This window comes from Leptosomus discolor, chromosome 3 (genome assembly GCF_034619465.1).
Source record: "Leptosomus discolor isolate bLepDis1 chromosome 3, bLepDis1.hap2, whole genome shotgun sequence".
Classification (NCBI taxonomy): Eukaryota; Metazoa; Chordata; class Aves; order Leptosomiformes; family Leptosomidae; genus Leptosomus; species Leptosomus discolor.
The window spans coordinates 29,139,225-29,163,746 of NC_141393.1; the positions used below are offsets into that span (position 1 = coordinate 29,139,225).

Genomic DNA, 24,522 nt, shown 5'->3' on the forward strand with positions numbered 1-24,522 from the left:
CAAACCCAGGTCAAAAAGCTATGTCATGAATCACTACCACAAACCTCTGCGCTTCACCACAAAACCAGCATGTAAGGTCAGTAACAGTGGAGGACTGAAACAAAACAACCTGCATCTCTGTCCTTGAATGGTGAACTACATTAACCTTTTTTTTTTCCTTCCTAAAACACTTACCTGAAAGTTTTGCAGATACACTTTCTAAAGACAAACCAATGAGCTACAAACATACATAGATTTCATGAGTACACTTCTTGACTTGCATCTCTGATTATGGTTAAACCTAGAAATTTTTCCAGGATTAACTTTTTAATAACTACATGAAAAAGGAAAGAGAATCATAGAATCACAGAATGGTTTGGGTTGGAAGAGACCTTAAAGACCACCTAGTTCAAACTCCCCTGCCATGGGCAGGGTCACCTTCCACTAGACCAGGTTGCTCCAAGCCCCATCCAGCCTGGTCTTGAACACTGCCAGGGAGGGGGCAGCCACAGCTTCTCTGGGCAACCTGTGCCAGTGCCTCACCACCCCGCACAGTGAAGAATTTCTTCTTTATATCTAATCTAAATCTCCTCTCTTTCAGTTTGAAATGGTTATTCCTTCTCCTATCACTACACTCCTTGATCAAGAGTCCCTCCCCACCTTTCCTGTAGGCCCTTTTTAAGTACTGGAAGGCTGCTAGAAGGTCTCCCAGGAGCCTTCTTTTCTCCAGGCTGAACAACCCCTACTCTCTCAGCCTGTCCTCATAGGGGAGGTGCTCCAGCCCCCTGTTCATCTTCATGGCCCTCCTCTGGACCTGCTCAAGTAGGTCCATGTCCTTCTTATACTGGGGGCCCCACAGCTGAACACAGTACTCCAGGTGAGGTCTCACCAGAGCAGAGTAGAGGGGGAGAATCACCTCCCTTGACCTGCTGGTCACACTTCTCGATGCAGCCCAGGACGCAGTCAAAGAACAGTCAGATAGGACATTAACATACACCAAGGAAATTCACAGTCAGTTATGTCTCTTCTCAAGCACATCTGCCAAGAATATTAGACATGAGGTCCAGCCTGCATCTTCATCACCAGACTGTACACTCCAGCCATGGCACCAAGAAAATAAGCAGAATCTCGCAGCTTCTCCAACAGGCAACAAAATGACACTTAGTCTGAATGGGTCTTTGGTTCTTCCTGGCTGACAAATTATGAGTTTTTTGCCACTTTCTTCCATTTGAGCTTCTCTTAGATGCAGGATATGTTGTTGATGTTTCACATTTTTACTCTCTATCGTGCTCTGTTCAGAAGCCTATATTCATTCAGCTGGGCATAGTTTGAACTGAAGGAGTAACCATTCTTCTCTAAATCTATCAAAATATCTTATTTTCACAAGCACAGTCTCAGAACTGATTCATAGGATTTGAACTTTAAGTGTTAAAATGGAATGAGTTATTCTCCCCTGACTGTCTCCACAGAAATATCCTAGAGATGTCAAAGCTAAGTCATTGTAGTTTTCTAAAACCATGGCAATCAGAAATGTCAAATTCTCCCAACAACTGACATCTAACACATATTAATGCACATACCATAAGCCAAGACAGCATTAATTGCAATGCTGACAGTGCATCTACTGCATCAAAACAAGTTACGTATGGAATCCCAACAATGGATGTTCACTGCTCGATACAAACAATACACTCCAGTTGCTCAACCCACTGTGGCCACTGCAGGCTTAGCCTACATATTAACATGATCAATGAGACTGGCTGCTCATATAGCTGTGAAGTTACCATTAAATACATCTAATTGCATTAAGGAACTTCACACTTTGGCAACAGAAAAGAAAGGCCTAACGAACTGTTACGAGACTATTTCCAAACCATTAAGCCTAAAGTTTAAGGACCTGTCCCATAGTTAACTTGGATCCTTCTGCAACTACCACATTCAAATTACTTGAAAAAAACCAAACCTCCCCATACCCCAACAAATTAACCCACCCCAACCACCTATCAACAACCACAATTCCTGGAGCCAGTTAGTTTCTTCTTGTGAATTCTCAATGTGGATTCCCAAAGGGAGCAGAGGCAAAACAGGCAGAAGAAACATTCAGCATCTTGCAAGACTGGACCCTTACTCTAAGTGCTGCTTTTTCACAACTATACCTTTAAAATTACCTTGCAATTTTTGTGACTTCTCATGGTTCATTTTAGGATTCCACACCAAGAAATTCCCACACAGAAGGCTGCACCTCTGTAGGATGTATAACTGTCCTTACAGCTAATTGACCATTTAACTACTTTTTTGAGGGACTACTTTTCTGTGATAGATTTGGAGTATCATGGCACCTATGTATCAAGCATGAAGTCCTACACGCTACAGTAATTCCAATGCAGGCTCAAATAACTTGAGCTGCAGCTTTCTATAGCTGACCTTGGAAATCCAAAGCTTTTGTAACTCTCACAGAAAAATGGTCAGCAAACTTCAAGGTTTGTTTGCAGAGGTTCAAGCTTCTGACTATCACAGTTCAAAGAAACCAGGAGCTCTGTGCTATAGGAAGAAGAAAATATCCTGGATATAAGCATCTTAGATATAACTGCCAGTATTTATACAAAATCAGAATAACCTATGAACTAGCCTATTAAATTGTCAAACTCAGTTTAGGAAAAAACAGTTCTTCTGGATTATTTATCTCACAGACTTATGTTTTAAGACATCAGTTATGCTGACTGCAGAGATGAGCGTAGTAACAATCACTGCATGACTTTCAGAAACACCTTAAGCACTTTGTCCTTTATGATTAGGATCAAAAAAAACCACACAAAAAACTCCAACAAAGCCAACAAACCTTTTTTCCCCTTCTTAAATCCTAAGGATCTTTTCTGTCAGCAGCCATTTAATTTAAACACAACAAAGCTCTAATATTCTTTTTCTTTTCTTGAAACCTTCTTAATTTTATTCCAATACTTATCCAACTATGTTACCTCAAACTTGTTTATTTCAAAATAAAAAATGTTCATACAGTTATTACAAAATAACTGCCATATAGCACCTTGTCACTACTTTTTTCACAGATTCTTAACCCATGATAAAATGTGAGGTGATTTAAGTTAGTTTAGCTCTCTAAGTCTGTAATGGAGTTTATAGATAACAAGCTACCTCTTAATCAGTTTAGAATTTTAAAACTCTAAAGGTTGAAAACGGTTGTCTAGAATTTGGTGAGTTATCGTAATACAGTACAGTAACACACACACATTTATACATAATAATAATCCATCTTACAACGAACAACCCCTGCTCATAGGACAGTGAGTTAAACTGTTCTTTCATGGGCTTCAAAAGCAGCAGATTTTACACACAGTTTTACTTCAGAGTATTCAACACAATGAATTTTTATAAACCACCAAAAAAACTCCATAATCCATTGGAGATATTCTTATAATTAATAGATTTACAGTTGCCAAATTACTACAAACTAGGCTTCCAATAGAATAATATTTAAAATAGGAATTTACAGACATTAAGAAAAACATGCTGTAATAGAAACACATATCCAAGTTATCCCTGCGAAAACCTAACATAATAATTTTGTCCTCACTGAAAATCAGGTGGGGAGAACCCTTCCATCTGTACAAATTAACTGCAGCGTGTGAATACTATCAGTTTTCAAGAAGACATCCATTTACACACCAAAGCTGCTCTGTTCAATATTGTGTTAAACAAAGGTATTATAAAGCCAACCAAAAAGTAAGTCTTTAATTTCTAAACAGTAAGCAAATAAGCCATCCAATAAAACAGCAGCTCATATTTTTCTCTGTCTTGCCTCTGCTTTGCATAACTCCTTTCCAAATGTGCATGTTGTGTCTTGTTTCATGCACAACAAGTTGGAAACTGGAGTTTGAGATATGTATACAACAAAGTTTCATATTCTCAAGTATTAAAATATTTTCTTATGTAAAGAAAGCAATTTTTTATATTTATGAAATAAGAGTTCAAGAATAATCAAGACAACACCTCACTTTTAAACAGAATGTTGCATGTACCTGTCTTTAATGTTGGTCAGGTGTCCTCTCCAGTTCTTTCCTGGTATACTAATATGTGTAGAGGGAAAGATAAATAAAAACATTAGATTCTTATTTAACAATACCTGAATTACAGATAAAGAATAATTCTATTTTTGTCAACATTTAGAAATAAAAGACCAATCCATCACCTACGCTGAAATCTTACAAAGATTCATATATAATTTAGCAATGCCTGAAAATATCATATAAAGAACCAGCATTTAACAACACGCAGAGAACTACCACCATCAACCTCCCAGTTTATGTTGCCCCAAATATTTGGAACAGTACAAATAACCAGGCTGCACTGACAATTTTTAAGTTGCTGCCCTGCACATTCATATAGCACCTCAGAAACCAGATGGGCAATCAGGAATCAAGACTTCTATGCAGATGTCATCCTGAGAGATTAAGATATGCTCACACCAAAATGCTGCATTGAGACTTTTTGACTCCACATCATCATCATCACCACCACTATCACAGCTTCCACCATGCTGGTGTAAGTATTCCTTTTTGCCCACAACATCCAAACCAGAATAGGTCACAGAACAGGAATACCCACGCCAATATGCAACTCCAGACATCTCTCCCTTTGCCACTGTGTCTGTTATGACAGGCTGCACAATCACACATGCTGGAGCTTTGCAATAACTGTCCTGCTTCCGCCCTCCTTTCCCACTTCTCATGCTGATACATAGCAGTTTGTTAGTTTTCTTACAAAGACAACGGGCAGCAGAAAATACTGTGATTCTTTGTTGCAGACCCAGATCTCTGTACTGGATCTGGCTTTACTCACTACTAGTAGTCAATGCTGGTCTGCTTTTCCAAAAAATCATTTTTTAAAACTAACTCCTATTCAGTTACACTCACAGAGTTCACTTCTGTGCTTGCTCTACCATCGGTTTCCTTTGTCAGCAAAAGTTACCTCCCAATCTGCATCATTTTTGCAAGACTAACAGTGCTAGAAGTTATCAGATTACATTTCTTTTTGGGAACCCCACGTAAACTGCTTATTTATTTTTCAACCACCAGCATATACAAGTTCAACACTTGGCAACTGGAACAGACGGGTAAAACTGAGCATTTTGTACACGTTCAAAGACAAAAATCCAGATGGGATAACTGATCACCTAGTTTCCTCCGCCTATGATGGACTTTATTTCTTTTTCATGTTTGAAACACTACTTCCTTTCGGGAAACACCCAACATTAATCTTAAACCATGAGTCTATCACAATCTTTCATGAATTGTTCTAACAGTCAAACACAGTATTGAAGATATAAACAGGAGTTTGTCTAGCTTCAGCTTGCAGCACTGGTTTACCACTACATACGGGCAATATACAACTTTTCAATGTAATCGCTGCCTCTGCAGTCTCCAAGGACTCCTTATTACATTGAGTCTCCTATGCATGCAGAGCCCATCTACAGGTAAGTCCTTCTCTACTCACTGGGAAAACAGCACCCCACAACAGATTTTCACCCACCAAACCAGTTCATCTCAACTGAAGCCTATTCTGTCTGCTCCCTAGCTGTTCCCGGGAAAGAAAATACCTAGGGGACAGCAGTATAAACTATTCTAAGAATGGTAGTGCATTCCCACAGCCATATTTTCCATCCAGGTAGACTAACTCATAAAACAGCTGTGTAGCTCACATAAATCAAAGCCAACAGTTAAAAAAAAAAAAAAGTCATAGATGGACATGAAAAATATGCAGTGGGCTCAGGTGAACCACACTGTGCATGTGCAGCATAACTAGTTGTAATTTGCAGAGTCTGACCATCACTACTCATGAAAACAAACTGTGTGGCCTGCTAAATGCTGGGCTAAACCAAAGAGCCTCCTATTAAGATTCTTCCTCTCCTACTATTCTATACAATATCAAAATTTAATCTTCACTTAACCTAAGCTAAATTTGCTGCCTCTTTCCTTTAAAGAGAGAAGCTATCTTATTGTTAAATAACTTACTACTACACTCTGGCAGACTACAGAAAAAACCCTCATACCCGTCAATATTCCTCGTGACCCAATCCCAGAAAAAGATGAAGTTGGGTATTTTGGACAGCCATGATCCATCACAATTTCCTACTTTCTGCACCAAGGAATAACACTTAACAGGCAAAATCTTTCAAGAAAAGGTGAAATCAGTAAGAATTTTATATACGACACTAATTTGGGAGCAAAAATAAAATGCACATTTTCATGACAATGTGTAGCTCATGAAGCAATGAACAAAAAGAGATGTTGAGGGATCTCATTAGACTTGATCTCTGGAATAATCTGAATCCCATCCTCATTAACCAGAGCTTGCTATCGAAACATTATTTACCTTTCAAACCATAGCTTTATACTCCGCATAAATGTTTTGTGAGGGTATATTTGGTTCTCTCTCAAATATAAGAGAATACCAAACAGCTGGTTTTGTAACTCAGCACCTTTCATACCCCTGCTGAAGTCAAAAAAGGCCTGCAGGACATCTAAGGTTGGGACCAAATCCTTAGCCAACATTTCATGATAAAGTTCAAATGCGAGGTTCATTTCTTGGTGACGGCAGGCTGCTTTGATACAGGATTCATAGTTTGTCCGCGAGGGAATCATAATCTTTTTTACTTCTTCCAAAAGAGTCAAGGCCATTCTCCACTGATCCGAATTACTCAACCCCCTGATAATAAGGTTGTAAGCACCACTTTCTAAAATCTTAAATCTGATTTTCATTATGTCATACACATCACAAATTTCTGAAGTCTGCCCCTGATGGACACACAATGCCAGATATTTGACCAACAAACCATATGCAATGTCACCGTTACTCTTTGCCACGTGGGTCAGCAAGGACTTGGCCACATCAATGGGGCTGTTGCACCTGACCATATTGTTAAACATCACTTCTTCAAATATTTCAGGTGATCGAAAGCCTTCCCTCAGTCTGTTCCATTCCTCAGCCTGCAAAGGTTTTTCTGGAGGCTGTATGTCGGTAAACTTACGCCTTGACAGAATTTGACTCATTAACTGTTTCTTTGGAGCTCCAACAGAGGAAGAAAAGTGGAGTTTCCCTTCAGATATTTCTTTAGTCTCCTCATCCCACCTTTCTTCTTCATAATCAATTTCAGACCTTTTCTTGGTAGGAAAGGCATCGCTTCCTTTGGGATCCACGGGCAATGCAGTGCTGGAAGACGTCATAAAACTTAAATAGCTAACCTTTTCCCTATTGGGGATGCTGAAAGAGACAGCAAACAGTTGTTGGCATCTTGAAACAGGCCAGAACACATGACATTTCCACAGCAAAGCCTGAAAAACCTGTTGACTAGTTTGAGAAAAGAGTGCCATCACAAGAAGAAAATATCTCACTTTTAGCTCACTGTATCTAACAAAGTTATAAAATGGTAAATGCAGTTTGCACAGGGACGTTTATTATAAAAGCCCAAGGGCTGTCAAGCTGTATAAGATTCAGTTTCAAAATGCTTGTTCTACAAGTCCTTTCTGCCTCTTACAAAACTGGTAAAATTTTTTTCACAGAAATCAGTCCCTCAGACTGAGAACATTCATCCAAACAGAGTATCTTTCTTTGTAGAGAAGATGCTTTGCAGGTTTGCAGCTGGTTTTGGTTAAAGATGAGTACTGAGTATGCTGTATGCAGGCATGCAACTCTGATGCAGCTAGGCAAAGAGTACGGTTTTTTTTCCTTCCTGTCTTCATCCAAGCCGAGTGAGAAAGTTTCCTAAAAATAATAATAAAAAAATAGCAGCACAACATCATGACCTGCTCCGTACTTTCCCGTCATATTCACATTTGCGTGCTAGCAAACACAAAGTTCAAGGTACCTCGGCAATTTCAAGTCAGGAATCCCAATCCTGATCCCTCAGGCAGTCCCACCATGGGGTTCCTACGTTGGTTCCCTCATACCTTTCAACCTGTGACAAACTTCCGTTCAACTGGTTTCCCCAACCGTAAATCCTCGGTAACACCACAGGGGCAGAGCAACACCAGCGGCAGCAACTACAGCGAAACCCCACGTAAACGCTGGGTTACAAAGGCGAGTGCCGGGAGGCACACCGGCAGCCGGCCAGGCAGCTGCAGCGCCTCATGAGGTCCGGCCGGGGCCCCGCGTCCCTCGCCCGGTGCCCGGCGCGGCCGCGGCCCCTGCACTGCAGCTCCCAGCCTGCACAGCAGCTGGGCACACCGCGCGCTGCCTCCTGGGAAAGCCTCTCTGCCTGCCCCCTCCCCGCCTTTACCCCACCAGAGCCTAACGGAGCACGGCCCCGGCTGCGCCCCTGCCCCCCGGGACGGGCCTACCTCGCTGGGTGCGCGGCGGCCATGGGCTCTCGGCGCTGCAGGCGCCGGCGGGGAGACGCGTACGGCAGAGGCGACTGCGCGGCAGCCACGCCGCTCGCCTCCCGCTTGCCCGGAAGCGCTACCAGGCCCGCGCCTGGGCTTGGAGCCAATCGCGTCTCGGCTTGGAGCCAATCGCGTCTCACCGGGCGGGTTGGCACGTGATCCTGTGCGGGCGGATGGGGTTGCTCCGCCATAGCTGTTGCGGGCACGGCGCTCCGAGCGTCGGGGAGCGCGGCGGCGGCGGTCACGTGAGGCGCGGGGTGGCCGCCGCGGGGTCATGGACTGGAAGCGGAGCCTGCGGGGCCGCCTGGCCGCCCGCCGCGGCCGTGAGTGCCGGGGGCGGGGAGGGTGCCCCCGTGGGCGCCCGCGGGGGGGGGGGCGCGGATTCAGGCCTGGCGGGGCGAGCGTCGGCGCGCCCGGTGTCCTACGAGGGCTGGACAGGCCCCGGGCTCGCTCTGCGGAGGAATAAGCACCCTTATGTTAGGGTTAATGGCAGCAGGGGCGGGGCCGAGGGACGCTGCGAGCCGCGCGGGCGTAAGGGCCGGTTTGTGTGCGGTACGCGGGTACCCCCCGTGACGACTTCGGCTGTCAGCGCTGCTCGGGAGGGAGCCCACGGAGCGCTGCGGCGGGCGTGTAGCGGCGTCCTTGATGGGGACAGAGCGGAGGGTGATTCAACGCCGCCGCTGGCCGTAAGCGGTGCTTTAAGAAGTGCTGCCCCCGTAGAACAAGAATGCTGCCTGCTTTGTCCGTCGTAGCCGCGCGTGTGTTATAGTCGCGCAGCCCACGGAGGATGAGGCGTGAGCGGTTACGGAAAGAGGTGTTCTGTACACACTCAGACGGAATACGGGTGTGACACATTCTGTGTGATGTATCTGTTACATGATTTACGTAATAGGCCTCTGCTCCATTCATTTCCACCTAATGCTTGTACTACCAAACGGCATAGCTGCCTAAGCTTCAGCATTAACTCCTTTGTTCAAGCTCCTTGTTACGTTAAAACTCTGGAGTACAGTAGGAAACTTCTTTTCTGTGTTAATCAGCCAAAAAGAGTGAACAAGAGCTAAAAGATGAAGAAATGGAGTTGTTCACAAAGTACTACATGGAATGGAAAGGAGGAAGAAAAAGTGGCAATATGTCATATACAAACATACCACGATTTTACTACCGGGTAAGCAAAGCATCCAGATGAACTTCAAAAAAGAGGCTGTTGTGTGCTATAAAGAAAGTTGTGCTTATTCAAAGGGACGCTTCAGCTTCAAAAGCTTACGTAGATTGAAACGTGAATGATGCGAATTGCTAAGCGTAATTTTTTGTTTTGTACAATTGTGAATTTCAGCAGTTTTAAATAATTACAAAGCATCACTTCAAAGGCCATGAAATAGCTTGCTAATCAGGCAGTAGGTTTGGCTGTTTCCTAAAGATAGGAAGTCCTCTCTCTCTTTCAAAGAAACTTCCTGTTTTAACTAGATTTTGACCTACCAGTGTTATAAATATGTGTCTTCCTGTTTAGACACAATAGGATGCTGCTTCATGAAAATGGTGGGTCATTGGTCTTGCAGACTAAAGATGGGTCTGTTGCATCGTCCAGCAGAAATGCTTGGTCTGGTAACTTATGTGTAAAATGAATCAAATTGGCATGGGGGAATATAGGAGCACAAGTTAAACATCTTGATATTGCTGATGCTGGTCAACTTGACCGCTCAGCTGCTGTCTAACCTCGCATGGTCCCATATTCCGTAGAATCTTGAGGTTTTGCCAATTAAGTTCTCAAGTACCTATGATTCACTTGATGAATACATGTGCAACCATCCAAGTTCTGGTGGTGCTGTACAGTTTTGCATGTTAACGTTAGCAGAACTTTCATACTAAGGGTTCTTCCATCAGTTTTGTTGGCCAAAACAAGTCTAGTAGACATTCACACTTTTGAGAGTCAGGCCTACCACGAAATAGAAAGTCCTGCTCTCTCACGAGTAAAAACGCAGTAGTAAATGTCTTTTATGTGTGAGCCCTCCTGTCTTGCAACTGTGGAAAAGTGCTTGCTGGGTGGGTTATCAGGTATGAGGTAGATCTCTTGTCTCTCATGTTGAAGTGTCCTGCTTTAAATAAATATTTCAATATTGGAATAGTTTGATAGAGTACGCAAGTGATATCCCTGTAGAAGAAGCAGGTACTGTGCAGCATTCTGGTAGGTCATTATTTTCTGTCAAGTAAACAGTTTCATCGGGGTGTGTGAGTCGGGACTACCGAAGAGCACTTCCTAGTTGTGTAATTTTTGACTGGTACCACTGTACCTAAAACTGAAACACCACAATGTTTCTAGCTGCCAGCTGAAGATGAAGTCTTGCTTCAGAAATTAAGAGAAGAATCTAGAGCAGTCTTTCTGCAAAGAAAAAGTAGAGAGCTGTTGGATAATGAAGAGCTGCAGGTAAGAAGATATTTTCTCTAATATTGTATTGTAATGGCTTCTGACAAGGCTTCCTTTTTCTGCAGCGTTTGATTCTCTCTGTCTGCCGCAGAATGTTGTGGTAAGGTCCTTTGTATTTGGGCATGTTGGCTGTTTGTGAAGTGCTAGCTAAAGCGGAAGTGCTGCGTAGTCTTGGGCTGGTAATGTCAGTGTAAAGCTTCCTCATTATGATGTATACGAGGACTACATCAATGGCTTCTGGTTTTCCAGCGCATTCCATCAATTTCCCTAGTGGGCCCAGCAGAAGAACTAAGTTCTGTTTACAGATCACTGAGAGGTACTCCAAAGGTAGTTGAGTTTACTGCAAAGACAAGAGGGATGTGACCCTGGAAATCCTAGTGAGTGAGAGAGAGTGTCTCTGTGTGTTTGACACCAGTTTAGAGCAGTGGAAATAGCGTTTGCTTGCTTTTCTGGCTGAATTGACAGTGTGTGCTGATTAACTGAGATAACCTTGCAGCAAAACCATGCTTTTGCTGCATTTCTTAGATACTCTGTCTTAAGCACATTGACATCTCTAGAGAGATATCTTCTTAACCAGATATAAATGCTTTTTAAGAATCTATGGTTTCTACTGGACAAACATCAGACATCACCAATGATTGGGGAAGAAGCAATGATCAACTATGAGAACTTCTTGAAAGTTGGTGAAAAAGCTGGACCTAAATGCAAGTAAGACTCTTTTTGTGTATGTGCTTACTTTGGCTAAACCTAAGTGCTGCTGTAACTTTCAGTTGTTAAAATAGATGGAAACAGTTTAATGGTGAGATAAAATCATGTCCATGTGGTTGTTGATGAACTACTTGCTTCGCATCCACACAAAGGTGTATTGCCCTACATCTCTGAGGGAACTTTTGATAGAGATGTCTGCAAGAGGGGTACTGCGTCCTTTTGAAGAAGAAATTCTCATCAGTGTAACATTTATGATGTTAGTGGCCTGTAACCAGCACATTTTGCATTTGAAGAGGAAATCAGGTCTCCAGGGATATTGCCTAACCTTCCCTAACCATCTTCTGGTGGAAAATTTCCTACCTGATGTTCTGTGTAAAGCATACAGCGAATATTTCTTCTTTATGCTCCCGTTGGAGGCTGTGGTGTGCATGGCTTTGTGATTGAGTTTTGAGCAGAAGCAGGTTAGTTCAGTACTGGCAGTTCCTTTTATGTGCGTAGTATTGTAGAAGATTGGAAGCTACCAAATATATCGTACTAAAGAGAAATTAAATGGAATGAAAGCTTTCAAAACTTCCACATCACTGAAGAGTCTCATGAGCAGCAAAGGCAGCTGCTGCTTTTTATTGAGTTTACCATTGTTACTTGGTAGGATCCCACTCGATGGGTGTAGTGTAGCAAATTAGCGTCTTTGAATACACAGGACAGATTCTATATTGTCAAAACAGTATTTTAAAGTGTCTGTGAGTTTTGAATACTGTGACTGAATCTGTCAGTGCAGTGTGACCTGATGCATAGAACTAGCTTTGTGTTTGTTTTACAGGCAGTTCTTCACAGCCAAGATCTTTGCTAAATTACTCCATAATGATCCTTATGGGAGGATATCTATCATGCAGTTTTTCAATTATGTCATGCGAAAAGGTTAGTTGATGCTTTTTCTGTGTTAATGAGAAGTTGTTTTATTTTCAAGGCTATTTTAAGCTTCATTAATTACTTGCTGTTCTCTTCGACAGCAGTGAGTTCTAGCCCTTGATTGCTAATGCTGTTTTCCTGCAGGTTTTTTTTTTTTCCAGTTAGTAGGAGGTGGGAGTTCACCCTGCCTCTGAAATCCACCTCTCCCCTCCAGCCAGAGATATCCTTGATCTGTTTGTTACATATATCATCCTTCTGATTTCCTTTATTCAGGCAGTACTGTGAAGAGCAAAACAGTGTAGTTATGTGGCGAGTGTGATCCTAACCATTGTGATCGGACTGTCCAGCAGACACCTTTGCTGTCTTTCCTTCTGCAGAGTGGTGCTATCTACGCTTTCTAACTGCGCTTGTCACTATAGCCTTACCACATTTTCAGCTATTTTTTTATTACAAATAACACTTAGGCTGAAAAATGCAATTTTACTTTTTAAAAAATCTGTATTAGATCTTGTTTAAAAAGATGAGGCAGGCTAGCAGAAAGGAAGGTTTCCTCCTTGCCTTGCCCCGTGGCTATGTGTTCTTAGGTCTGATAGAGCCTTCAGGAGGGGAGAATGGCACCTTTCCCCAGAGCAGCTCAGCTTGTTTACCCTAAAATCTTGAGGTACAAGGGGCAAGAGATGTGTTGAGCAGGAAGTCTGGTGAGTAGAAGTGCAGAGTATGCACAAAAGGAATAATACACCCATTTGAAACAAACAGCAAACCCAAAAGCTGCAGGATAGGAGACTTGTGAAGAAGCCTGTGAAAATGCATTTCAAAAAGGCCTACCCAGATGGACCAAACAGAGCTCTTTATTTCATTTGTTTTAAGTCTTGTGTATTTATGGTGATACCTTTTTTTTTCCTAAATCAAAACCAAAAAAAGCAAACAAGAAAAAACCCCAAAGCCAGCCAACCAAAACAAACAGACAAAAAAAAAAACAAACCCAAAAATGTAGAGACAGGAAGCCTTTTGGTATGTCCCATCTCAATCAGATTTCATTATCGGACTCTGGCCAACATGGGTCCCATCGCAGTGTTTGTTTGCAAGTCCCTCTTGGGTCAGTTGAACAAATCCTTGGTTTTGTTAGCTTATGACATTGGAATTGCCTAGTAAGTTTAACCTGGTAGCGTGTCTGTGCAGTAGCTGAGATAATTTCTGTTGTTTGTTGTACAGCATTCCTTACAAGGGCTGAAGACCAGGGCAGGTATTAAAGGAAGAAAAGACTTAAATTCCTGTAGGAACTTTCAGTTAATACTTTGGATTGGAATTAGTGATTTCCATCTGTATTTACTGCTAGATGTCCTTCGTGTGGCACTGAAAGGAGGGAAAGTAACACGTGATGAAAGGAGTTATTCCACAGCTGCTGGAGCTGATCCAAGTTGGGGCAGTGCAGTCCCACATTTTGCCTTGTTTTGATGAAGCTCGTGCAGCGAAGTGGTCAGCCTCCAGAGTGATGCTGCAGCAGGAAGAGGCCATATCACCCTGAGCTTAAAACATCTTAAAACTGCCATGCCTCAGGTGTGTGATGGTATTCTCTAACCATCTGAACTCATTAATGAGCTTTTGGGGTTTTTCTTTTATATGCTTGTTAAAATTTTAGGAATAGCTGTATGTATTCACATACTTGTGCTGAATATGTAGCATTCTGTCTTTCTCCTTCCTGCCTTCAGCTGGAGGATTTCCTACAGTCCATGGATGACAGCTTTTCTTCCTCATTCTTAATGATCTACATGGTCAAAGGACCATGGGATAGGCTGAGAGAGCAGTGAACCGTTTCCCAAAGCACCATTTGCCTCCAGTAATGCTCCCCCTTTGGGAGGAAAGGCGGTCGAGTCTTTTGGCTTTGTCTAAATCAAGGCGAGTAAAAGTGTCTTGGATCACTTCAGGGTGTATGGTGCACACCTTGAAACGTCAGCCAATGAAGAAACAGCCTCACCATACAACCTCTGTCATCTCTGAGTGATACTAAGTCCGTCTTGACAAACGCCTTGAAGAGATGGATGTTGGTATGAAGCACAGCTTATCTTTCATAAGAGGACCTTTTAAACTGTTTCTTCATAAAATGGAAGTTAAATTTAGCACTAAGTGTATGAATAGTAGTTTTTATGCCTAATTTCGACTCCATCTCTGTTATGGTGCTTTAACAGTGGCCTCATGCACATTGTCCTGTAGATTGCCTGACTAATGTGCCTTCTCGTTGCAAAAAATAGATGCTTGTCCTATTCTGATTCTCCTGTTGTAACTCAGAAGTGAGGTCAGGACCCTTGGCTGTAGCTGCAGTGCCTTGTGCTGCACAAGGGGCTGGAGCAATCTGACGAGCCATCTGTATGCTACGTTGAACAGCTGTCTTTAGTGCGGTGAAAATGTGCTGCACCCATATCTCTAGGTCAGTGAGAGAGAGCGAATCCTTTTTGATTCCATCTACCAGATAAAATGTGGTGTCTTCTCAGCCGTTTCTCACATCTAGTTATTACAAGGCAGTGTACACATATTGCCAGTGACTCTTACCAACTGGTGTTTCTAAGCAGGGCTGGTACATATCCTGGCTTTGCTTAAATCTCAGAAAAATGGGAAATAGAGAGGCACTTAACATCCAATAGTGCCTTTTGGCCTTTGGAATAACTTCAAATTTTGGTGAGGCCTCAAATATCCCCTAAGTTTCTTGGTTTGTAATTATGTTTTCTCCTTTTACAGTATGGCTTCATCAGACAAGAATAGGTCTCAGTTTATATGACGTGGCAGGACAGGGCTACCTCAGAGAATCAGTAAGTAAATTCTTGATTAACTTAATGTCTGTCTTTTACTCAAATGACAGAGCATCAGAAAGGCTCCAATTTTCTTCCAGTGTTAGCTCATAAAAGCTTCTATCATAATCAGGGGGAGGGGGGCACATTTGTTTGGATAAATAACAGTCTTTATATTCCAGAGATTTGGTGATGAGCATGCTGCTAGCCTTTTTAACATGTGGTTGATTCTCTGAAAAAGTGATCACACATAGCAAGGTTTCATGTCATTAGCACTTTACCAGATTTAGTAGGCTATAGTAGTAATCACAAAAAAGGATGGCTAGTGGGCCTTAATGAGTTACTGTCCTGTTCTAAAAGGAGTTAGTATTATGAATAAGAAGGTTCTAGGTACCACTGTACTCAAAAAAGATCTGTTAAAGAGTATTCAGCAATAGGATAATCCAATTAGGAGTTACGCATCAGTAGTTGAAAAAAGGTCCAGTTGAATGCATTTATATTTGGATGTAAATACCATCTACTTTGTTAACATTCTGCTTTATCTGTAGACTGTTTCAGTCATGGCATCACATGTGTGTATATGACCTAGGGTTTCTTGCATGGAGACAGAAGCTTTTTTGCCTGCTTTCATGCTCTTTCCTGCATTGTTGCAGGATTGTATTTTTTAAAAAAATACACTTGAAAGCCAGGGTGGAATATAGCAAACATGCAACAACAGTAGTGTTTAAAGCTTGTTTTCTTTTCTTTCTTAATTCTGCAGGATTTAGAAAACTATATCTTGGAACTCATCCCTACTTTGCCACAGCTAGATGGTTTAGAAAAATCTTTTTACTCCTTCTATGTCTGCACAGCAGTTAGAAAGTTCTTCTTCTTTCTGGATCCTCTCAGAACAGGTAGGTCCATGTTTTCAAAGTTTTAAATATGTGGGAGGTTTTTCGCTTCTAAAATACTTCCACCAAAACTACTTGTGTTTTCAAAGTAATATGTAGTTGTCTTTGTGGGCTTTTGTTCAGCAATCTTGTATTTGAGGATTAATCTCCACTGAAGACCATAAGTCTTTACATGGGTCTAATAGTCTACTTCTACAGCTAATGAATTTCTATGAGAACTCTGTCGTACCACAACTGATGGGCATCTCATAGAAACTAACAAATAAGATACTATTTCATCATAAAATGCATCATTAGCAGTAGCTAATTTTATAGGTGTTTAGGGTGAATAGAAAACACAGCAACTAGCAACAGAATGGCTTGGCGGAATGTCCGCAGAGTGGAAATGCTCAGGAATGCTTATCGTGATGTGCTTCTCCTGTGATTAAATTTGTGTGCACCGTGGAAACTCATCAGGAGAGGTTTGCAGTTACGGCTGCTAATCCCTGTTACAGATGTAGCTCCCTCCGACAGTTTGCTTTTCCATGTGCCCTTGATTTAAGTCACGAACTGCGTGTGTTTTCAAGATCTAGCTGTGCCACTCGAGGACACCAGAGTGGCGTGGGCAGGAGCCTCCAGCAGAGGTAATTACAAACACATGGAGAGGGTTTGTGTGAAGTTATAATGCTGTTATTTTGCACAGCTGTTTGTGCAGTGTCTGTGCACCAGTCAAAGCTGCACCAGCAGAAGTGCAATCTGCCACCTTAGCTCTGTGCCACATCTGTAGTTTCTGAAGATGCAAAAATACTACATCACTTAGGAGACGCTGTTGTTCCAACAAATGTTTTAAGCGTGCTTTCTTGGCATTTCTTATTTTATGTTTTGAGTTGATGTTGAATGCTTGCTTTTTTTTTTTTTTAATCTAGTTTTCTGGCTTTTAAGGCTACAGGATAACTCCTGCCAATATCAGGCTAGTTTTGTTCAGTCATTTTAAAAGCTATAGTTATTTTATCTCTTAAATTACATCCTTATCCTTGATGTTAGAAGATGGTTTTGTTTGATTTTGTTTTTTTAAAAAGACTTTTTTTTTTTCTGCTCAGAATACTTCTTTCTTAAGTAGAACCACCTAAATGAGAACAGTCGAATGGGTATGTTGGCTGGGTGACTGTTAAAACGTGTTTTCCTTTTCTTGCTGCAGGGAAGATAAAGATACAGGATATTTTAGCTTGCAGCTTCCTGGATGATTTACTGGAGGTAAAGATCTCTTATCATATGCTATTGTATTTTAATTTACTCTTTCTGAATTCTAACTTTATGTTTCACTTAGTTAAGGGATGAAGAACTTTCTAAAGAAAGTCAGGAAACAAATTGGTTTTCTGCTCCTTCTGCCTTAAGAGTTTATGGTAGGTTCCTTTATATGTGAATGCTTTTCTTTTTTTTTTTTTTTTTTTTTTATGCGCTCGCCTCTCTGCCTTGTATGACTTAGTCATGTTCTTAGCATTATTTTTCCCCTGATTTAAATCCTCCTGATAATTTGTCTTTTCAACTCCTGTAGCCATCCTTTCAGTGTATCTTCCTGAGTTACAGTTCTGACTCTCCACTCTTGCTCTTTATCAGGGTTTTATCCCCTGTCATTTTGTGCTTGTTGCACAAAGTACAAGATTCCTCTGTAACCTTCTCTTTTGACTGTTCTATTCATGCTTTCGCATCACCTTTAGCTCTTTTTTCATGCTTGCAGCCGATCTATTTAAAATAATATGCTCTTAGTCTTCTGCTCCTTTCTCTGTATGCATAGCCTTTACTTTTGAGCCGTTACCTTAGAGTAGAACTATTAGCACCTAGTTATGGGAGTCCCAAGCCCCCCATGTTCTGTGCTCATTTATGATACTCTATGAATATTATTGTGATCTAGAATATTGCCACTTAACTACATTAACTTTATGATGAAAATTTTAAAAAAATGTTTAAAAAGTGCTACATTTTCTTTCTCTGTTGAAATAGCTCTTTGCTGATATATATTATGTTTTGCCCTCCATATGTCCTCCCTAGGCCAGTATTTAAACCTTGATAAAGATCACAATGGCATGCTCAGCAAAGAAGAACTGTCCCGGTATGGAACAGGGACTCTGACCAACATATTTTTGGACCGTGTCTTTCAGGAATGCTTGACTTACGATGGCGAAATGGTAATCACATATTGTCATTCTGTTCACAATATAAAAGCCTTGGCTTATTAAGATGGGGGAATGTCTCACAATCGGTATCTTTACAATAAAGAGTAGGTTGAGGTAAAGTAACTTTAGTTACCATTGCACAAATGACTATGCAGCAGATTAAAAAAAAAAATTCATTTTCTTAACAGCAAGGTGATCACAGTGTGGCTTAAAGACAACTTGCTTGTTTTGAAAAGCAGAGGTGATACAAAATCCAGACAGCCTGGGATAAAGCTTCTTGTAGATTCAGTAACGTGAAGTGCATGTTGAAAAAATTTATAGATGTAGCAGAGCTTTTTAGTTAGATGTAATTCTTTAAAGAGGACCAAAGACAAGTGGCACACTTGAGACTAAGGCAAGTTAGCTAACCTGTTCACTTCCCTGTGAAGACAAGTGGGTTTTGTTGTGAGCTTTCCATAGCTGTGAAAAATGGGAAGTCTAACTAGAGTTAAAACAAAAACTTGTATCTATTTTGAAAGCTTTACTTACTGTATTGCTGCTCTTGTTGTCTGCGTTCAGGTGACTCAACTCTAACAGTGATAAATTACAAACTCACTGTACGGCCCTTCTGCTGCCTTAGCCGTTTTTTTGTAGAATTACAGGATCACTGAGGTCGTGAGGGATCCTTTTAGTTGCCCTTTGCTGGACTTGCTGCAGTAGGGTAGTCTCCCTTGTACAGGGGAGACCAGAACAGGACCCAGCGCTCAGATGTGGTCAGAGCAATGCTGAGTGAAGGAGAAGCATCACCTTCCTCGGCTTGCCAGCAAAGCCCTTCCTAATGCAGCGCAGGATGCTGTCGGCAGCCTTTGCTGCAAGGGCTGTTTGCTGGCCTGTGTTCAGCTTTACTGCCCATCAGGACACCTGGGTCTGTCTGTGCAAAGCTGCTTTCTGACTAGTCAGCCCCCAGCATGTACTGGTGCATGGGGTTATTCCTCCCCAGATGCAGGATTTTGTATTCCCTCTGTTGAACTTGATGAGGCTCCTGACAGCCCTTTTTTCCAGCTTGTCAAGCTCCTTCTGAATGGCAGCACAACCCTCTGGTGTTCAAGGTAGACAGAGTTGTTATATACATAGGACTGAAGGATTTCTGTCCTTGTCACAGCTGTATCTTGATTGGGAAACCAAGAATCGGTATTAGTGAAAAAAAGTGTGATACCTGTTTGGGATGTCTACTAATCTTCTATCACATGATTTGCCAAACAGCCTACTCTGGTCAAAGGATTGTGTACTTTAATTGGCCATATAGTTCGCTGTTTGGTAGTGGTAGGCTTTTTGCCGCTGGATGTTTAATTTATGGTAATGAAAACTTTTTATATGGCTTTTCTTCACTAGTCAGCAGTCTAAAGATGTACTAAGCATTGTTTTAAAGTATATATAGCATGTTTAATTTGGATTTATGCTTGGAATCCTATTTTACCTCTAAAATGGCAGGATTTCCTGTCAGCAGCAGTCATTAAAAACTAACTTTTCTGTTCATGTTGGTGGTAGCAGCCATTTTCTATTTCATGTTGTCTTTTTCAGAAAATAGACTGATCCCCTACAATGAAATAGCTGCCAATTATAAAGTTCCTGCTTGCAAAATCAATTTAGAAAGAAGACTGTAATAAACATGATTGTATCTACTTTTAGGACTATAAAACCTACCTGGACTTTGTGCTTGCATTAGAAAACAGAAAGGAGCCTGCAGCTCTGCAATATATTTTCAAACTGCTTGATATAGAGAACAAAGGATACCTGAATGTCTTTTCCCTTAATTATTTCTTTAGGGTAAGTCTCTTTATACAGATAGGCCATTTTCTGTGTTTATAGTGTTACAGCCTGTGTGCTTCTGCATGCAGATCTGCAGGGAATCATTTTAAATTACCAATACCCACTGGGAGGCTAGTAACTACTTCTAAGAAGATTTGAAATATTAAAAAAAAAATATTCCAAAACTTGGAAAGAATTCAAAACGTATTTTCAACATTTTCTCTGCAGTCAAATGTAACTGTTTTGATTTTGGTTAGGAAAAACTATTTTCTATTGTTTTGTTCTTTCTTTTTAAAATTGAAATTTTCCTAAAATTGCCTATTGATTATCTATTAAAATCTCTTATAATAGTTCTAATTGGTTATTGAAATTAAAATAAAATACAGTGATGGGCCTGTACAGCTGAAAAGTTTATTGATTGCAAAAAGCTTCTTGCATTTTTCATATTCTGTGTTTTTATCTGTTGCTCCCCGAATAGATTTAAAATAAGCTTAATTTTTTTTTTTTGGTTGCTTTTAAAATTAACCTAAGGCTTGTAAAGTCTTCCTCTGGATTGTGGTTTGTGTGTGAGTGGGTTTTTGGTTTTGTGGTGGTTTTGGTTTGGGGGCTGGGGGTGAATGTTTTGTTGTTTTATCTTGGTTTTTTTAATAAATACCTGAGGTGTCTTGGGAAGGGGAGTGTCGTGCAGTGTAAGAGTATTTTTGCTGTGGATGGTTTAGGCTGAGCTGTGTGGTGTTTTTTTCAGGTACAAGATCCTTTCAGTGATACTTATTCACACACAGGGACGAGCACTTCAGTTTTCTTTATGTGGGTCTTTGTGTCATTGTTTATTTTCACAGTTATGTCCTTGTATTTAGCTGTTGGAATTAATTGGATCCAAATATGATGAACAAGGTACATACTTCATTGAGTTCGTTAAGTAAAGCAATCAGGCCTGCTCAAGGCATAATCTTACATCCACGGTATTTCTATATTGTAGTAAGTCTCCAGTTGAACATGAACTTTTATAGTGACTATGACCGTATGATTTTGTGAAAATAAGACTTCTTATCTGAAGACTTTTTCGAAAAAGGAAGGGCTTTAAAAAAAACAACCAAACAACCAAAACAAATAAAAAACCCCACCACTTTTTTTCCTTTCAGTGCCTTGGAACCATCAAATAATTTAGGGTGGAATGGCCTTCGGAGGTCACCTGCTCCCACCATCTGCTCAGAGCAGGGCCAGCTTCATGGTTAGGTCGAGTCGCTCAGGGCCTTGTCCAGGCGAGTTTTGGCTATCTCCAAGGACGGACACTCTACGGCCTCTTTGAGCAATGTGTTCTGGTGACTGACTGCCCTGACTGAGACTTTTCTCCCCTCACCCTTTCTCCCACCTTTGGCTAGTTGGGATACCTCTTGCTGCTGTTGGTGTCCACTGCCTCTTGCCCTGTTACTGTGTGTCTCCAAGAGGAGTCTTGCTGTCTTGTCTCCAGCCACCTGCTAGGTAGTGGAAGGTAGTAATTAGATTTCCCCCACCACCCCACCCTTCTGTTCTCAAGCCTCTCCTCTCAGCTGTGCTGTGCTTTAGCCCCCCAGGCATCCCGATAGCCCTCTAGTGGGTTCCCACTGGTTTGTCAGCATCTCTTAAAGGGGAGCCCGAAGCTGTGAGGCTGCATCTGGAGTACCGTGTCCAAACGTTGAGTCAGGAGGAATAATCGTCCCCCTGAACCCGCTAGCTATGCTTGCGCTAACACAGCCCAGTATTTATCTACCTTCATCACCACAAGGGCACCCTGCAGATTCTTGTTCAACTTCTTGTGCACGAAGACCTCCACCACCTTTCCTCCTAAGCTGCTTCTAGGCAGCTGGCCCCCAAAGCGTGCTGCTGCATGGGGTTGTGCTGCTGCAGGTGCAGGCAGGATTTTTCCATGTGCCTCTTGAACTTCATCATGAACTTTGTTTAGCAGTTGTAGCTGTGTTGCACACTTGATGGGCAACCATCAGGCCAGGACTTGGCAACACTAAGGATCCTAGAGAAACTGAGCAATGACTTGTCTTCTCCCCCTGCTTTTACAGCTCACCATTCCCACCACTTCCTCCACTTCTGTTCCATGGCAGTAGGATTCAGGGAGGACAGGGGCCATTTCAGCTGTCTCTGACTCAGATTTGAATAAAAGGTGTTAACGTGCAGTTCTATGTTTTATAAAAACCTGAATTTTAGTGTTGTCATAGTACATAAGTGATTCTAATATGAAAGCAGTTTAACAAGGTAATAAGCTCCCGTGGCATAGCTATTTTTGTGCATGTCTCCAGTTAACATGCTCTGTGGCTTAGTTACAGTAAAGATTGCTTGACTACAGCAGATGCTGCTCCAAAACGTGTCCCTCCTTTAAACTTTTGGAAGTGGAACATTCATTCTAAGTTTTCCTTGAAATCAGAACAGCTTCTTTTGACTTTGAGAATAATTGCTTTTCTGCCAGTGTAAGCGTGGGTAGGTCTGCACCTGCAGAGGCTGTGTTGCTACGGCTGTGCTGACAAGGCTATGCAGCTTGTGCTGGTGAAACAGTTTTGTTCATACTTGTTATTTGCAGGCAGAGGTTTGGTGATAAGGCTGTTTAAATAGTACCACATTAAAATAACTGACAGTAGGGAATACTATTTTGTGCAAAATGAGAAATGCCCACTTACAGAATGAACCAGGAGAATCCTTCGGTCCATGGAGAAATGCTCAAATAGACGAATACATCGTCTCCTTCACATTATTACTTGATCAACCAGAATACAGGTTCCATTTTCAAAGTGATTGAAAGTGTGTGTAGCCACGCTGCTTTGTCTGTCTGCTGACTGGTCTTTTCCCTTCTCTCTTTCCCTAGTTTGTATTTCACATTTCGTCAGAAAACTGAACCTTCTCGTTTGAGCAGATTACTGTCTCAGGCTTTGAGTGATAATATTCACATGTCTGCATATCCCATTTGCAGAGTACTCAAACACTGGTCATAATGAAAGTTGGATTCTTATCACATTGAGTAAGGACTGCGAACTTAGAGATGTGTATCTTTGATTATGCCTTAACTCACCCCTGCCTCACCTGTGGAAGAGAATCGATGGCAAGCTGTATGAATGCTTTGTCACAGGGCCATGCAGCTTAAGGTGCAGAAGCATTGAAAAAGTTTCATACAGTGCCAGTATAATACTGTACTACCTATTCCTAACTTTTTTTTTCCCTAGGCTATTCAGGAACAAATGAAAATCCATGGACAAGAACCAGTTTCTTTTCAGGATGTCAAGGTTAGTTTTACTGAGTAGAGTACTATGTGAAATACTTGAACAAGCGTTTCATAATTTACTTCTGTTATATCGTGGTTTCTAGGTGGTTGTATATTTACTTGCAGAGTCATAGAGGTGATCTGACTTGTCCTACTCATAGGTTTGAAAATGTCTTTCTGTGCAGCAGCTGCTCTGTAAGAAGTCTGGTATGCAACTCATGTAGTAGTTTCCTTATTAATAGACAAAGTACCTGTTAAATACATGCTGCTGTGGCTTACACTGGAAGATACTTGGTACGTCTGTTTTATGGTTCAGGATCATCCCTTTGGGTGGGGGGTGGACTAGTGACTAGAAGGACCTGTCTATAAAACTCTCTTTATTACTGCCTGCTTTACGTTTAGCAGTTTTAGTACTTAAAAAAAAAAAAAAAAAGAGCTTTTATAAAACTTCGCTCATACAAGCAAACTGAGTTTCATGTTGCTACCTTGAAGCCAAAGCCTCCCCAGAAAAGCAAATTCTTATTTGGGATGTGGGAGCTGAGGACACTGCTCCTATCTGTAGCCAGTGATTGTGCTTTGTATCTTAAATGGGTTGGGACTTAACAGCTTTTTTTTGTAAACCGGTGTGGGTGGTACAAGTTACCCAAAGATCATTCTGTATGTGGTATAAAGTAGACATTATTCAGCTTATTAATGTGTGTGTGTGGGGGGGGGGGGGGGTGTCCCCAATTTTGACTTTTCTTTCATAGGATGAAATCTTTGATATGGTGAAGCCTAAGGATCCTTACAAAATCTCCCTTCAAGACTTAATCAATAGCAGTCAAGGAGACACTGTTACCAGCATTCTAATTGATCTGAATGGGTTCTGGACATACGAGAACAGAGAGGTCCTTGTGGCAAGTGATAATGACAACGCTGCTGATGTTGATGATACGTGACTTTGAACAGGAGCAGGCCATGTCCACAGTGATATCTCAGTCTGAGGCACCAACTGTCGGAAGCTGGAAACATTTATTATCTGAGTCAATGCCTCTTCCCTTTGACTTCCCTCCCCTTCCCCCCTCGCCCCTCCATATAACATAAAATGTGGTACATACATACGGGAATCTCAGAAGTGATTTCTGAAACCAAAAAAGCAAGTGTTGTTTAAGAGGTAAAAATGATCTTTTTTTTAATAAATATTTTTGAATGTTTTCCCTGTGTACGAAGCCCTATTCTTATTTGAATACCCTACTCTAGAATGTGAATTTATC

General features: G+C 41.5%; 2 protein-coding genes across 5 annotated transcripts in view; one reads left to right on the forward strand and one right to left on the reverse strand.

Moving 5' to 3' along the window:
• Positions 1 to 7,590, reverse strand: part of PRORP (protein only RNase P catalytic subunit) — a 53,819-nt gene extending 46,229 nt beyond the window's left edge. For both annotated transcript variants that reach the window (XM_009954130.2, XM_086462256.1), the window contains exons 1-2: positions 6,367 to 7,590; positions 4,014 to 4,061 (exon numbers count right to left, since the gene is read on the reverse strand). In XM_009954130.2, coding sequence (XP_009952432.1) covers positions 4,014 to 4,061; positions 6,367 to 7,364 — 1,046 coding nt within the window. In that variant the 5' untranslated portion in view covers positions 7,365 to 7,590. The remainder of the gene's footprint in view (positions 1 to 4,013; positions 4,062 to 6,366) is intronic.
• A 1,056-nt stretch (positions 7,591 to 8,646) lies between these two features.
• Positions 8,647 to 24,463, forward strand: PPP2R3C (protein phosphatase 2 regulatory subunit B''gamma). 3 transcript variants are annotated; one of them, XM_086462369.1, is made up of 13 exons: positions 8,647 to 8,695; positions 9,410 to 9,537; positions 10,690 to 10,794; positions 11,390 to 11,502; positions 12,323 to 12,420; positions 15,145 to 15,215; positions 15,955 to 16,087; positions 17,262 to 17,317; positions 17,391 to 17,466; positions 18,113 to 18,249; positions 19,906 to 20,043; positions 23,232 to 23,291; positions 24,019 to 24,463. In XM_086462369.1, the coding sequence occupies exons 1-13, from the start codon at positions 8,647 to 8,649 to the stop codon at positions 24,205 to 24,207; spliced, it is 1,353 nt and encodes a 450-aa protein (XP_086318495.1). In that variant the 3' UTR covers positions 24,208 to 24,463. The 3 variants fall into 3 exon arrangements, with proteins under 3 accessions (XP_086318495.1, XP_086318497.1, XP_086318498.1); XM_086462371.1 differs by lacking the exons at positions 8,647 to 8,695; positions 24,019 to 24,463 and adding an exon at positions 23,396 to 23,961 and having other exon boundaries at positions 9,426 to 9,537; XM_086462372.1 differs by lacking the exons at positions 8,647 to 8,695; positions 19,906 to 20,043 and having other exon boundaries at positions 9,426 to 9,537.
• The last annotated feature ends 59 nt before the right edge of the window (positions 24,464 to 24,522 follow it).

Excerpts from the sequence above, each read along its gene's own strand:
- PPP2R3C (XM_086462369.1), top strand. The coding sequence starts at position 8,647 with ATGGACTGGAAGCGGAGCCTGCGGGGCCGCCTGGCCGCCCGCCGCGGC. Across the intron at positions 16,088-17,261 it reads TCTGGATCCTCTCAGAACAG|GGAAGATAAAGATACAGGAT; the intron begins GTAGGTCCATGT and ends TTCTTGCTGCAG. Across the intron at positions 17,318-17,390 it reads TCCTGGATGATTTACTGGAG|TTAAGGGATGAAGAACTTTC; the intron begins GTAAAGATCTCT and ends TGTTTCACTTAG.